At 41.1% G+C, this 16,642-nt stretch overlaps 1 protein-coding gene across 1 annotated transcript in view; it reads left to right on the top strand.

The window, feature by feature from the left end:
• The window catches only part of MANEAL (mannosidase endo-alpha like), a 443,635-nt gene that overhangs the window by 250,168 nt on the left and 176,825 nt on the right, over positions 1-16,642 (top strand). The window contains exon 2 of the mRNA XM_044083606.1: positions 10,634-10,743. Coding sequence (XP_043939541.1) covers positions 10,634-10,743 — 110 coding nt within the window. The remainder of the gene's footprint in view (positions 1-10,633; positions 10,744-16,642) is intronic.

Here is a 16,642-nt window from a genome sequence, read left to right on the forward strand (position 1 = left end):
TGGTAGTTCATGTGTACAGAGTTTTTACCAAAGGGGACGACACTGCACTTTTTGGCAGTGAGCTTGAGGCCATGGCTCTGACACCAGGCATCTGTCTCAGTGAGGCCCTTCTGTAGGATGTCCACATCATTTGGGGACTTGACTATAGCTCCTAGTTTGCAGTCATCTGCGAACTTCATTAGCCAGAAGCCTTCTGTGTTAGCCTATACTTCAGAGAAGTAGATACCAAACAGGAAAGGTCCCAGGATGGAACCCTATGGTACTCCACTTGTCACTGCTTTGAGGTCTGATTTGGAGTTTGCAACTTTTACAGTGTGGGTTCTGTTAGTGAGCCAGTTGGCAACCCATCTTGTGACGTAGGGATTTATACCTAGTTTAGTGAGTTTTGCTATAATTCCAGAATGAGGGATGGTGTTGAAAGCCTTGGTGAGGTCAAGATAGGCTGTGTGAACCACCTTACCCTCATCCACAGCTTTGGTGACTGCCTCAAAGAAGTCGATCAGGTTCAGGAGGCATGATCTGCCTTTCACAAACCCGAATTGGGTGGGATCCAGAGTTTGGAGGTTACCAATGTCTTTGTTTATGAGTTCCATAATGATATGTTCCATGGCCTTGCAGACCAGGCTCGTCAGGCTAATAGGTCGATAGTTCCCGGGATCAGTGGTGGCTCCCCCTTTGTGTAGTGGGATAACTGTTGCTGTGCACCATTCAGTGGGCACAAAGCCTGATGCGAGGCTATTATTAAACATGGTGCTTAAATGAGGAGCCAGTTCGTTCTGAAGTTCGTGTAAAACGCAGCATGGGATGTTGTCCGGTCCCATGGATGCTGTGTTTTTGGCTTTAGAGAGTGCAGCTTTTACCTGCATAGTTGTGATTACAGGGACTCTGCATTCTTCCTGTATAGATATGGGCCCTTTAGGGGGTGAGAGGGGGGTAAAGTTAGCACTGAACTGATCTGCCAGGAGTTTGGCAATATCAGTTGGTTCTGTAATTTTCGTGCCTTTGTGCTGTAACTCGGAGTAGATCTGGGTGTTGCCATCTAGAGTCTTGACATAGCTATAGAATGCTTTGTGGTTGTCCTTGGATTTAGTGGCAATTTTGTTTTCGTAGCTAGCTTTGGAGGATCTTTTAAGGGATCTCAGCTTCTTACTGAGGCTGACCAGTGAGCTCCTCCACTCATGGGATTTTACTCTCTTTTGCAACAGTTTCTTCCTTCTGTTGTACAGTTTGTTTATGGCAGGGGACCACCAGATAGGCTTCCTTTTTTTGGAGGATAGCTTCTTGGTTCTGTTTGGGATAGCACAATCGATGCACTCGTGTAAGTGCTTATAGAGTGCATTTGTGTAGGATTCAGCAGTTGTAACTGTATTGTCCATCTGCATGGGTGTCATGAAGTTCACCACTTCTGTCTTAAGAAGCATGAAGTTGGCTTTAGAGAAATTTTTTACTGTGGTTTCCTTAATGGGGGGGTGGGGGCCGGATGTGGATATCAAGGGTAATAAGCTTATGGTCGGATCGGACCAACGAGATACCTCTGCTTCAAAGCAGGCTACTTGCATTACCAGTTCTCTGCACTGCCCTTTGTCTTATCTACTGCGTCCAGGGTCTTCACAAAGTGCCTGGCTCCAGTAATTGCATTTTGCAGGCAAAGAAATATTTAAATATATCCATACTTGGACGATTGTCTACTTCAGGCAGAAAACAAGGACATTCTTCTAAAACATCTGGGGTTTGTAAAAATGGGTTCTAACTTGTTCAGGGAACACCATAAATGAAAAGAAATCACAACTGGTGCCCTCTCAAAAAATTACATTCCTGGGTGCAAGCTTGAATACAACTGCCCAGATGGCTTACCTTACACCAGAAAAGCAAATGAATGTGGTAACTTACTTCAAAAAGGTGGCCACAAAAACCCTGCTATCTGCAAGACAAATTCTGCAAGCCTTGGGGTTAATGACCTCCAGCATTCTTCTAATTCCATATGCAAGACTGCATATGAGGAAACTTCAGTGGTACTTAAAAGGTTTATGGAGTCAACATTGTCACAGCCTGGAAACAATGATTCCTATCATACCTTGCCTGCAACTAGAGTTCCTATGGTGGGCAGAGGCCTGCCACCAAAACAAGGGACTGCCATTCACTCCACCCTCTGCTGCCCAAACCCTAACTACAGACGCATCATACTATGATTGGGGGGCTCATCTGGCAGGGAAGTGCATTCAGGGCAAATGGAGCCCAAATCAAATGCACCTTCATATCAATCAAAAAGAGATGCTAGCTGTACAGAATGCACTGGCAGCCTTCAAGGACTACCTTCATCCAGGACAATTAATGATAAAGACAGACAACACCATGGCTATGTGGTACATAAACAAGAAGGGGGGTACACACTCCTACCCCCTTTGCAGACTAGCCATGGCATTGTGGAACACGGCCTTGACCTATCAAATACACCTACAAGCTCAATTCCTGCCAGGAAAGCTGAATACTCTGGCAGACGAACTAAGCAGAAATCTCATGGACCCACACAAATGAAAACTGGAACCACTGATTTTCAACATGTTGACACGCAAATGGGGGAGTCCAGACATAGACCTTTTTGCCTCACCCCAGAACTATCAGTTGGACAAATTTTGCACAAGAGCTCATCACAAAAAAGCCTGGAAAATGGATGCTCTGTACTTCAGCTGGAAAAACTTATCAGTCTATGCCTTTCCTCCTCTGCCTCTGCTCTCCAAAGTTCTACTAAAAGTCAAACAGGACAAACCAAAAATTATTTTGATTGCTCCAGAATGGCCTCGCCAACACTGGTACCTACTCCTGTGCAATGTGTCACACCTTCCACCGTGGCACCTGCCTCAGACACCTTACTTACTGTCTCAGCAGAACAACCAAATTCTGCACACTCAGCTCCAAACTTTGAATCTTGCGGCGTGGCTAATCACCTAAATTCACCCTTAGCATCCCTCAGCAAACCTGTGATGGATGTCATTTTGGAGGCTAGAAGGCCTAGTACTAGAAAATCTTATGCTGACAAATGGAAAAGATTCTGTGCCTGGAATCAGTCTCAAGGGATAAGCACAGCAGTGCCCAATATTCCTTAGATTTTACAATACTTAACTGAGATGCTTCACAAGGGCCTGTCCTTTTCTTCCATAAAAATCCATGCCTCAGCCATTTCAGCTCATTACAACACAGAACCTCCCCTCTTCTCTCATTCTCTGCTAAAGCAGTATCTCAGAGGGGCCAAAAACTTAAGACCACCCAGGAGAGCTCCAACCCCTGCCTGGGACCTCAATTTTGTATTGGAAAAACTCATTCTCCCTCCTTTTGAGCCAGCTGCTACTGCAGACTTAAAATTTCTCTCCTGGAAAACAGCTTTCCTTTTAGCAGTCACTTCAGCTAGAAGGATTTCTGAATTACAGGCTCTTATGGCAGTGGAGCCTTTTATTATTTTTCATGCGGACAGGGTGTCTCTCAGGACCAATCCATCCTTCATGCCTAAGGTGGTATCCAGTGTGGCTCTTAATCAAACCATTCATTTGCCAACTTTCTTTCCTAATCCACAGCACAAGGGGGAGCGGATTCTGCATTCATTGGATGTACACAGACAACTTAGATTTTACTTAAACAGGACAAAATCTCTAAGAAAATCTGAACAACTATTGGTGGCATTTGCTGCAGGGGCAGAGGGAAAGGCTATTTCAAAGCAGACTATTTTCAAATGGATAAGCCATTGTATTCGTTTCTGCTATATGCAGCATGGTAAAACTATCCCCCAGAGGATCAGATCTCATTCCACCAGGGCTACACCTACTTCTACAGCCTTTCTCAGAGGTGTTCCTACCAGAGACATTCTAGAAGCTGCTACCTGGAGCTCAGTTCATATGTTCACCAAACATTACTATTTACCCTTCTTCTCTAAAGCCAGAGCTGGCTTTGCCACTGCTGTCCTGCAGGGCCTTATATCTGGTCCTAATGCTGTATAAATCCATCCTCCCAACCACAGCTTTGGGAATCTACCCAAATGTAATGACTGCAACAGTGAAACACGAAGAACATAGTACAGTTGTGTACACTTACCATAAATGTAGATGTTCGAGTGTATTCACTGTTGCAGTCCTGGTTACCTTCCCTCCAACCCCCTGTTTTTCTCTTACTATACCTCTACTTTCCTTTACTATGCTTAAAAGCCTTTTTGGTGTATTTTGCTTTTGTTTGGAGGTATATTTTTGTGTTTTTAAATTACTTAAATATTTGGCTCCTCATCTGGGGGGCACCTGACATCTGGGGCAAGAAAAACTGATGTAATGGCGTCGGCTGCATGTTTTATACCCCTGACGACCTGACGTCATGGAAGAAGGGACAGCAACCGAAGCAGATTACCCAAGTGTAATGACTGCAACAGTGAATACACTTGAACATCTACATTTATGGTAAGTGTACACAACTGTACTTTCTTTTCCCTGCTGAGGTAGTGGCTATAATAGACCCGCCCGCTGTTACCACCATCTGTTTTATATTGTCCAGAGATGCTGATCCAAGATTCATTAATATGAATAACATGTCTAGTGGCCGGCTACCTCTTGCTGGAAAATCAGCAACCTGAGCTAAAATCAAAAGTCTAGAAGAAGAAATTCATTCGGCATCCATAACACAAATCACCCTTTCATGTCTATAAGCTGTAACTCCTAAGAGCAAGGCTTAAGTGGTGCTAACATCCTCATTAAAGTGAGAGGAGCTTCAGGGACACCTTACCTTGATAAGATTTGCGAGGCATGATAGCCCATTAATCTAGTACCACTCTCCGTCTTCCTATGCATTACACTTGTGGGCAAGTATTTTGCTTTTATAGGTTCATAGGTTCATAGGTAGGTACTAGGCTATTGGCCCTGGGGTCTATACAAGCCCAGCCAAAAAGGTACCCTGGCTTTTGCCACCCAAGAAAATTATTTTCCTGTGCCACTGTCAAGCAGAGCCACAGAGGTGATCCCCGGGGTGAATTTCCTATTTCCCATCCAATCGTCAAGATTTTTCTTGAAGAGTGCTAATGAGGAGCTTTGTTTGATATAGATAGGTAGCTTATTCCAGAATATGGGAAGTTTCTGGGACAGGAATCTATCCCTCCGGCATGTTCTGTTTATTGTGGTGACAAGGTTTAGGTCCCTAGAGCGTGTTGCTCGGAGGGATTGGGATTTCTTTAAGTGGAGCATGTCTAACCATCTATAACATACCTAACACTTGGAGAATCCTGAGATCTCCATCTACTAGGCAAGCGAGAGAGAAGGGTGTCAATATCTTACAATAAAATTGACCGTTGCTCAAGACTGTGATCTTTAATCATTCACTCTGGGGCCAGCATTCCATTTTCTGTCTCTGGTGATAGACCTTGTATTTATGCTGTTTCACTTTAAGTGGTTTACTGTGGAACAGAAGCTTTTTTTTTCATTATAAGCAAAAGTGAAAAAAACAGTTGATTCAACAAATAATGATGCAGACTTGAAGCATCTCAACCAGCCACACAAAGTCAAAGAAGTATAGTCAGTTTACCCAAAAGTCATGAGGAGTCCGCATTAAAATAAGAAAGGGGGGCAGAGTTAGGAATGCCTAGAAAGTAAATATTTACACCAACATTGCAAGTAAGACTTGTTCAAAGGGCAGTATTTTAATTTCAACTTCTCATAGTTCATGGTCATTGTAGGTCAAGAGTAAGAAACCCCTGGCACCATTGCTATGTTTATTTTGTTTGTCCCTCCACTGGGGACCAACAGAAAGGAGTATGTTATCAGTGGAAAAAACACTGCATGGTTTTCCTTTTCTGGCCTAATTTCTTGCAAAACTGAACAAATTCACTGGCTGTATTAATGACAAAATAGAGAATGTAGGATAGATATACATATCCTGGTATCACAGATATTTATCATTTCTTCACACAGTGGTCAGCCTGATATTTGAAAATCTTACAAGAGCAGAAGTCATCTTTTTTAGTATCACTTTGAAAAAAGGTTGCCAACTCTTGTACATATTATGAGCATACAGTACAGCAAATACCAGTGGAATCTGTAAAGAATGACTCATCGGTTAATTTCAGAGTTTTAGTACCAGCATTCTTTAAAATATTTTAGAGAATGGGCTTACAGTACATCAGTACCCTGATTAGAGAAAGAGCGTTCTCAGCAGGGTATTAATGTACAAGTTATGCCCTCTGAAAAACGAATCTGCCGTTCCACGGCAGCATCTGGAGCTCGGGCAGGAAAAAAAAAATAATGGCTGCCAATATTTTACACTCGCTAAGCATCACTTCTGCTGTTTAGTGAGTGTAAAATGTAAAAAAAAGTAAAGTAAAATAGAAAAATGCATGTGCATGTGTTTATGTCTGTGTTTGAGAGTGTATGCATGTGTGAGAGAGAGAGAGAGAGTGAGAGCATTGAGTGATCCCTGGCAGCATCACATAACAGCTTTGCGTACCTCTCGACCATACCTCTTAGCACAAGAAATCTCTACAGAGCCACAAATCATGAGGAAACAAAAGACTAGAAATAGGGGCGGATTTTAAATATTGGTCTTATAAACTTAGAAAGTTACTAGAATAACAGAATTTTCTTTAGCATGTATTTTTCTGAAGCAGGTGTGTGTGTGTGTGTGTGTGTGTGTGTGTGTGTGTGTGTGTGTGTGTGTGTGTGTGTGTGTGTGTGTGTGTGTGTGTGTGTGTGTGTGTGTGTGTGTGTGTGTGTGTGTGTGTGTGTGTGTGTGTGTGTGTGTGTGTGTGTGTGTGTGTGTGTGTGTGTGTGTGTGTGTGTGTGTGTGTGTGTGTGTGTGTGTGTGTGTGCGTGTGTGTGCGTGTGTGTGCGTGTGTGTGCGTGTGTGTGTGTGTGTGTATGTGTGTGTGTGTGTGTGTGTGTGTGTGTGTGTGTGTGTGTGTGTGTGTGTGTGTGTGTGTGTGTGAGTGTGTGTGTGTGTGTGTGTGTGTGTGTGTGTGTGTGTGTGTGTGTGTGTGTGTGTGTGTGTGTGTGTGTGTGTGTGTGTGTGTGTGTGTGTGATGACTACTGGCAGCAGCAGTAAAGAGGTTTGCGTACCTCTGCACCTTTCAGCTGAAGACATCTGGATAAAGCCTAAAATAAAGGGGGAGCAAAGGTTCTAAAACAGAAACATATTTTGATTATTGCTATTATAAAATTACAAAGTTGCTTAGGTAAAGGATTTATGTTGGCATGAATTTTCAGAAGGAATAAAAAGTCTGAAGCTCAAATATATGTTGTTATTTATTAATTTCAATCTCCAATGACTGCCAACCAAACAATTTAGGAGTAAGGGACCAAAAAATAAATAGCTTGTTATCTTTTTATATATTATATTTTGGATGTAAAATGCTTTCTCCAACACCATTAAAATATACTACAGTAAGTTTGAAGCATTAAGTGGAGGAACTATTTTACATCAAAAATAAACTAAAAAAATAGTAATAAAAAAATATATAAGTAAGTAAAACATTCTCTAAGCACAATAATGCCCTCCAGAGAATATTGTGAAAATAGAGGGGTATAGCTGGAGTGAGAAAAAATAGGGTGGAAGAGTGCAGATAGATAAGACTAGTAGTGTGTGAATAAGAAAGACACTGAAGTAGAGAGGTGAATGTAATGATACTTCTGCCTGGAAGATTGATCATTTGATACTTTAAAATGCATTTATGCACAAGTTTTTAGCTCCCATGCCTGCTGAACATCAACCTTCTCCTTGCTTAGACACTGCCCTTTCTGAATGATACTGTCATCCAGGCAGTAATGAAGGCTGTTGTATGTTTTCATTGGCTAGCATTCCAGTGATAAGAGCTTTTCTTTATTTTTGGTGTAACCCTGCCTGTTGTGGTGGTTTGTGCATTTGCATCATTGGAAGGACTTCCTGTGCCCACTTGTTCATAAATCCATCGTCCTTCACATGTGCCAACAGGGGCTACCATTACTGGCTTTGGTGACTAAACTCATGTCTTTCCTGACAATAGCTTCTCAGCACTCTGATGAGCTTTCACTGTCCAGCCAAGTCCCTGTCATTCAAGCACTGATTCAGGCCTGTTGGGAACCACAACCCCCCCCCCCCCAGAACTGCCCATCCTCCGTGCGTGTACCATCAGTCACCCTAACTGCTAGTCTAACCTTGGCTGCCAGGCCAGTACTCTGGGCTTTATCCCTCCAGGATGAGTGCCCATCCTCTGTGCTTGTACCATCAGTCACCCTAACTGCTAGTTGAACCTTGGCTGCCAGGCCAGTACTCTGGGCTTTATCCCTCTATGCATCTGCAAGACATTATTTGATTCCTACAACTCAGCTGACTCGCTAGCCTCTGAAATTCCAGGAAAACATTTTTGACATATATTCATAGCTTCATTTTCATTACCTTGTTTTATGGGATGCTAAAGGTCTGTAAGTTAGAAATGGTTTCAGTGTTCACAAATTAAATACTGGTCAATGGACCCTCCACCTGGCCAGGCACCACTGCTACCCTAAACTGTTGATACACCCCATGAAAAAGCCTCCCAGAAATATGTGCCATGTGTAAAAATGAACCCTTCTCATGAAACACAAATTATTAACATTATACAGTAATGCATTATACCCTTTTCAGTCACCCACTGGAGAAATATAGTAAACGCTTCAGTTAGCAAACACGAGTCCACAGCCAGTAGGTATACAGTTAATTTACATAGCTTATCTTACCAGATTCTATCCCCAGCAATTCTGTATCCCTGGGGTAAATTAGCAATAACCCAGATACTGTGTCTGTGTCAGTATCAACATTTAATGGCAGTTAGCACAGAGGATTAAGGTTACCATGTGACTCTGAGCAAGTCATTTAACCAGGTAATCCTCCCAGCATGCCCCTGAAAAGGAACAGTTGAATCCAGTGAGTTTACCTGGTTAACCAATGGATAAAAAATGAATTAATTAGCATGTCCGCTCCAAATTTTCTTCCCAACAAAAGTCTATCATCAAAGCTGGCATATATCATTGACGTTTCCCATTTAGGAATAGTGCTAATGACCAAATTGTTTTATAGGTATGATAAGTTATTGATTGGCTTACACTCTGCAGAAGTTATGAATCAGTCTGGTCATATAGAAGCTGACATTCTTAGTCTAAGAATGGAGAAGGAATGGGTACTTACTCCCAGGATGGGCTTTTTCTGCAACTTGTCCCTACCTTCCTCTCCTCTGTCTCACCTAGACTTCCGGTTGCCTGTCGCATGGTTCTCCTTTTGTTCCATACAAGGAATCCCAAAGTATTTCCTAAATACCCTCCCTAAAGAATTCTGCCATTATTTTGCCAGTGTCTAATGTAAGCCAGAGCTCAGGACTTATAGTAGTATTGTTTGCATAGTCTCTGCTTTTCCTCCTTGCCACTTGAAGGGGATGCTAATTGCTGAACTCATCTAAATTCCTGCTGTTCATAATGTTGCCTCCTGTACAGTAAACCATCATGCTTTATTTACATTGCTCTATGGTATATTCCCCTTCATTATAATTAAGGTAATTGTGGTTCTGTAATGCTGATTCCTGCCATTCTGCCTAGAATGCAACCCACATAACTTGATCTCCATCCCCCTATTGGCAGACATTGCTACCTATAACTATGTGCATGTTAAATTCTTCTCCCTTCTCCCCAGTTGTCTGCCCTGGTGCCTACATTAGCAATTCAAGAACTGCCTGTGGTCTCTCTTTTTGTGCCTGATAGTTGCATCACAATTTTCCCTCAAACTATATTCACTAATCTCCTAGTTTATGTGTTCTCATCATGAGGATTCTGTCAGTATTCATCTACAGCCCATGGGTTAGCCAAAGACAAGATTCCTACATAAATGGCATAACCAGCCAGGCAGTTGTATAATGTCACCCTCCTCCTTTCTTCTCTGTCCAACCTTGCTTTCTTCTTCCTTTTTCCTGTTTCTACTCCTCAGAGTAGTTCAGCAGATTAGATTTGTTGATGAAGTTTCATTAATAACCCACTGTCTTATGTACGTCAGAGCTGAAAATGATTGCAGGACCAGGCTGACTGCTCACACTTAATGAAATAGATAAATAAAAATTAAAGTAAGGTCCAATTGATCTCATTAAAAAAAGCTTTCTCCATGGCCTCTTCCTTCTTTTGTACCAGTGTACCTGCCCTCTTCCCCCACTGCTTTTGTAGTATATGCTGGCATTCGTCAACAACTCATTTCTTACTTTGTTTCCCTCCCTCCATTAATGCTGGAACGTGTCACACATTCTATTTCTGCTTCATGTACATCACTACTGATGTCTTATATTCAGAGCAAAGCGAATGTGCTCTTTGGAAATACTATGGCTGTTGACCTGTAAGGAGCATAGGCAAGTTCTCCTGTTTAAAAAGGACACACAAGCTCAAAATTCTAAATTAATATCTTAAGTTGAAGACAGAAAAAGATATAATGTGGGCAAAACTTTTCCCTCTGTGTTCTGCAAACAGATTTGGTAGAAAATTAACCACTTTAAATAGAAAGATATTGTCTAGTTATCAGAAAAGTAATTAACTTAAGCTATTTTTTCTCATACGTATTCCATTTGTACATAGGAATCATTTCACCTTGAGAATTTTCAGTAACCTGTTGCTCTGTTTTTGTCTAGGGGTTTTGGTTTTATCCTGGTACCCTCCTGGCATGGCTGATGACAATGGAGAACCTCATGAAGATCTGGTGCCAGCCATCTTAGATGCTGCCCATCGCCATAACATAAAGGTGAAGTACAAAATGTAAAACTCAAATTACCATAGTCCAATGTCTGCATCATTGTATACAGACCTGGATGTAATGTATTCTGATGAGCTTAAGCTGTTGTGATTTGATTCCTGGAATACTTTTCTTGGTGTTTTTGTTTCTTTTTTTTTCAGTTCCAAGGACTGATTTTCTTAGACTTCATGCACATAATGCATGAGTGTTGAAGTAGCAATCAATAATGAGGAAAGATAAAGCAGAGCAAGAAAACAATTTTTCTAGTTTTATATCCAGCACAAAGTGCATGATATGATACATATCAGGGTAAAAAATATTGATAATAAAATGATGTAAGGCATATATTACTACCCAAAACAGAAAGTGGATCTAAGGGCTGTCATAGTGGGTTACCAAAGTAGGATGCAGCAATAGTCCTTGAAGCTACACACCCCATTTCACAAATCTCAGCCAAACATAACTCAAAATTCATAGATGGAGTGCACACTTGTTTGTAACACCTGTACTCAGACTGTACAATCTGCAAACAAATGAACCAAAAGCTTTCTTCTTCTTTCGGCTTTCCCTGGTTAGGGGTCGCCACAGCGGAAGTCTGGTCAGCTAATGATTGGCAGTAGATTTTTACAGTGCCAAGGTGCCAGCCCAATCTTCAACAAAGGCATGCCCATTCACACATGTCTTTTGAGCACCACTTGACTGCAGGGAGGACATGCAGACTCCACACAGAAGGTGCTCCAGTCAAGAATTGAACCAGAAAACCTCTAAAACCTCTTGTTGTGAGGTGACAATGCTACCGCTGCACCACCACAGCTTGTACAAAGGAACCAAAAGCAAAAGTATCTATTGTTGTTGCACTCCCCATGTGAGGGTCTTTATCCTCATATTTCCCTTACATTGTTATTCACACTCTGAGGATGCTGTATCCCAGGGAAAGACTTTATAGCAATTGACAGTGAAAAACCTCTCTCCGTTTTTTTTTTTCTGGAGGATGTGATCCCAGAGAACATAAAAAGTGTGTGTGTGTGTGTGTGTGTGTGTGTGTGTGTGTGTGTGTGTATATATATATATATATATACATATATATATATATATATATATATATATATATATATGCGTGTGTACAGATATATAAATATATAGATAGATAATTATACAGAGATATAGATAGATGTATTTCTCTCTCTGTAATATATCTCTTTCTCTCTATAGATATGTGTGTGTGTGTGTGTGTGTGTGTGTGTGTATGTGTACAGATATATAACTATATAGATAGATAATTATACAGAGATATAGACAGATGTATTTCTCTCTCTATAATATGTGTGTGTGTGTGTGTGTGTGTGTGTGTGTGTGTATCTATAAAGGGTTCTGCTGTCTGCTTGATATATAATTGAAAACCCATTTACCAGAAACACAAATGTCGAGATGACATTGCCAAAACCAATATTCATTGAAAGCTCAGATCACTGAACAGGAACTCTGGGAAACAAACCACTTGCTCAGCTCCACAAAAACAAAAAATGAAGCAAATCAAACCCACCCATGTTGGGGGGGGCTTCGCCCCCACACCCCCCTAGCTAAATATGCCAAATCCGAGATCAACACTACAGAGGGGAAAGGGGCAAAGTTCACCATAGTGGCCAAGTGTTTCATTTCCCGCAGTTCCTGTTCTAAACATTTGTTGAATAGTGGTTTCAGCAATGTCGTCTCGAAATTTAGTGTTTCGGGTAAGTGGGTTTTCAATTATATCAAGTAGACCTCTATATAGATATATATAATTTAAGGAGAATCATGAAGATACTAAAGCAGAGAGGTAAAAGAACATCTGTACTTTCCAATATTTGTTTACTGCTAAGAACAGAGAGCAATACAAACTGTCCATGGAGCATGTGCCATCATTATAGGCATACCAAATGCCTTGAAGCACTCTTATTATCATACTTTATTGGGGGTGGGCTTTAACTTTTGTAGAGTATTTCACCTTGCACCTAATAACTGAATAATGTACAATGTTACTTTTAATCACTCATGACAAAGGACAAGTCTGTTGTCTTTGGAGTTTTATGAATTCATCCTGCAAAGCATCTGTCGGATACCTTTTCCCTGGATATTGCTGTAGCTATATAGTCATTAGTCCAGAGGCTACAGTAGTGTCAGAGTTGTGAAATACCATTACCTGTGTGCCTGGTATTACTTGCCAAGTGTCTCTGAAGCAGGTGTGCAGGTAGGTGTCTTAATGCATGCAGCTTGCATACTGTCTAGTTTGTTTCATTTGTGCCCTGTTATTTTTGACTTCATCTGTCTAGGGAGTCATTTCTTTATTTGCTGTAGCTACAGTATGTATTACTCCAGCAATATTGCTTATCTTCTGACTTTTTGGACTAGTACCAGCCATGGTCTTCAGAAGACAATCTGGTGAGAAAGATTTGGGACAGACAGGAAGAAGGTAAGAGGAAGCAAGAATGTCCAGCAAAGAGGTGGATGGATTGTGTGAAAGAAGATCTGCAGCAGTCAGGCATGAGTGTTGAAGAAGGTAGGAGTGTGGCACTGAATCAAGAGAGTTGGCAACAGTTAACACAATACCCTGACCCCATGTAGGAAAATGGGAAAAAGGGGGCTGATGATTGGAGTAGTACCAGCCATAGGATCAGCTGATGACTTTTCTTCTTGCAACTTGTTCAGACTAAGCTTTTGTTTCTAAAGAAAAGTTTGAATGTGAGAAAAATGCTTGTAGTATGTGTGTGTATTCTCATAATTATAATGTGTTCTACATCAGGCCCCCGTAATTCCATACAAATGTAGTGATATAGGAGAGCAGACTGTTTGCAAGGATGAGCTGGGCCAAACACTGAAGATGGTCACTGACATCATTAGGTGTAGCCTAAGATCATGTCATCAGATTTTGCATGAATGTAGCCAACAAATAAGATTCTTCCAAAAATGCAAATGTACTTCAGAGATTACAAGCGCCATACCTTACACATCTGATGTTTTTGGTTAGAGACAGTATTCATGAATAAAGTGGTAATATGGATTGTATTTTGTGTTGTGGTGCTTAGTCAACACAGAAAAATTTATTTTATACCAAAAATGATTTTTTGTTGCTATGTAAATCCAGATATTAAAATATTCCATAGCACTTATCTTCATGGATAGTAAACACCGGCCACACTTTTGAAAGATGAACTGACTTTGAACTCTGATGTAAAAGTACAGTAGCCTATACAGTCAGCTTTACATTTCATAGGAACAGACAACAAATGCTTATTCAGGAATTATTCCTTGCCTTGCATTACCTAATCTTGCAATCCCTTAGGTAGATTTTCATGTCTCTTTCAGGCAGAATCAGCAGAACAGATCATCTTGGAAAACCACTGGATGAATGTACCGAAACCTTCCCCCCACTTTAGAATGACAGATGTGATCCTTAAATCTCCTAGTCCCTGGAATTTCTCTGGTAGCTTTTGCTCTTCTTACCAGGCAGAGACAAGAGAACAGAATAGTGGATAAATACACCCGGGTTATTTATTCTGGAGGAGTTGTAGGATGCCTTGCGCATCAGTCCCCTGATAGCTATTGCTTTCCCTTACAGGCAGGAGAAAAGAGTGCTCGAACAGCTAGTGAATAAATATATCCTGATTTGTATTTTTTGGTGGTGGAGGAAGGATGTGATCTTTGAATTTGCTTTCCATTAGGTTCATAGGTGAGTATTAAACTAAAGACCCTAAAGGGATGTTTTAAGCCTAACCACAATTCCCCTTGTACCAGACACGGTTTGATACCATAGGTTTTCATAGAGGATATGTATAACTTGGGCATGAGTATTCACGCAGTTATAAGCTTTCTCTTTCTAACAGACATATGCGCTAGACCAGGGGTAAATTTTCGACTCCCCTTCCATTGGTCCAACGTACACTTGAACAAGTGTAATCTGTGAGATACATACCTATCCCTGCAACATGCTTTATTTAGGATCTGAATGAATTTTACATCCTTGGGTTGGGTATTCCTAATGCTCTTTGTTTTGTGCTTGTTCAGTAGGCCCATCAGACCTGAATCAGAGGATGCTTTATAGGCCGAAGTTTGGATTGCCTATAAACAGTCTGTAGGAAACCAGGTGTAAGGATAGGGCTTTCAGGAGGTCCAGGAGTTATATGTTTTCTACACCATGTACTCATTTTTGTGAAGAACCTTTGTGGACATTTCAGTTGTTGCATATGCCTGATGAGGTACATACCAAGGGAGGCATTGTACTCAATGATTGGTCTAATGAGGGCTGTGTACAACAGAACAATGACATGTCTGGATTAAATGCCATATACTTGCGTATTCATTGTGCTACATAGAATGATTTCCTTAACAGTAGACACATGATAGTCAAAAGCCAAGTCATTGTCCACATGCATTCTCAAATATCCAACCTCAGGGTATACTCTCAAGGGGTGTATTATCGATCTGGTAATTTTCTGGGGTGGATGTCTTACTGAAGGTTACAGTTATACATTTCTTGGCATAGAGTTTTAGGCCATGACTCTGGCATCAGTTATTTGTTTGTGTCAGGCCTTGTTGGAGAGTATTTGTGTTATTGGTGGATTCTGTGATTGTTCCTAGTTTGCAATTGTCTACAAACTTGGTCATCCGAAGCCACTGATGTTAGCCTTGACTTCAAGAAGATGATGCCAAAAAGGAGCAGCCCCATCACCGATACCTGAGGGACTCTGCTAGTTACTGACCTTTTTTGCAGGGGTAGAATTAAGTCTCCACACTTCTTGGGTCCTATTGGTGAGCCAGTTGGCTATCGGGTGGGTGGCGTAGGTATTTATATCTAATTGCATGAGCTTGTCTACAATGTCCAGGTGGGGTATTGTTTCAAAGACCTTGGCCAGGTTAAGGTAGGCACTATTTTCCCTCATGCATTGTTTTGGTGACCTTCTTGAATTCCAACCAGGTTGAGCAGTCATGACTTGCCACTGAGGAAACTAAACTGGTTTGAGTCCCGTGTCTGAAGGCTTGCAATGTCATTATTTATCATATCCACCATAATTCTTTCCATGGCTTTACATATGAGATAAGACAGACTTATGGGTTGATAGTTTCCTTGGTCTGTGGTGGCTGTCTTTGTACACAGGGAAAACAGTTGCAGTCCTCCATTTATTCATCACAAAGCCTGTTTGGCAGTTAAGATTAAATAATCATTCTAGGTGGACTGATAGGTCATGTTTCATGCTATGTAGGATTCATCCTGAGATATAATTGGGACTCCTCAATGCAGAGCTATAGGCCTAAGAGATAACATTGAGGACCTGTTCTCTAGTGATGGTGTGTGGAGTTATGAATGGGGGGCATTATTTTTGAGAAGTGTCAGGAGGAGAAATCAGGGTAAAGTTGGAACTGAATTTATCAGTAAATTTGCTGTACTCTCTGGCTCAGTATAGGTGACTTTATTTTACATTTAGTTATGCACATTGTTGTGCTTTGCTTTTGAGGCTGCAGACATAGCTAAGAATGCTTTGTGACTATCCTTAGCCTAGGAGGCAACTTTAACCATATTTTTGTTTTTGTAGATGTAAATTAGTTCCATGAGTTGCTTATTTAGCTTGATGAGGGAGTTCTTACCTTGCTGGGCATTGCACTTCCTAGTTTTGGCCATGATTTTCTTCCATTTATTTTACAACCTGTTGATGTTGGGATTCCATCAGGATGGCTTGTTTGTAAGCTTGTTCTCTGCTTATTTGGGATAGGCATGATTGCCTGTATGCATCTATTTGTATGTTTGTAAAGGGTTTTTGTGAACAAGTGGTGGTGTTCTGTGGATTTGAGGGGACTATAAATTTAGTCAGGGTGTCACTTATTAGTAGGAAGTTTGCCTTGGAATAAGTCTTAAAAGTGGTGTCCCCAGTTTTAT

Source organism: Protopterus annectens, chromosome 1.part1 (genome assembly GCF_019279795.1).
Source record: "Protopterus annectens isolate FY-2018-M chromosome 1.part1, PAN1.0, whole genome shotgun sequence".
Taxonomy (NCBI): domain Eukaryota; kingdom Metazoa; phylum Chordata; order Ceratodontiformes; family Protopteridae; genus Protopterus; species Protopterus annectens.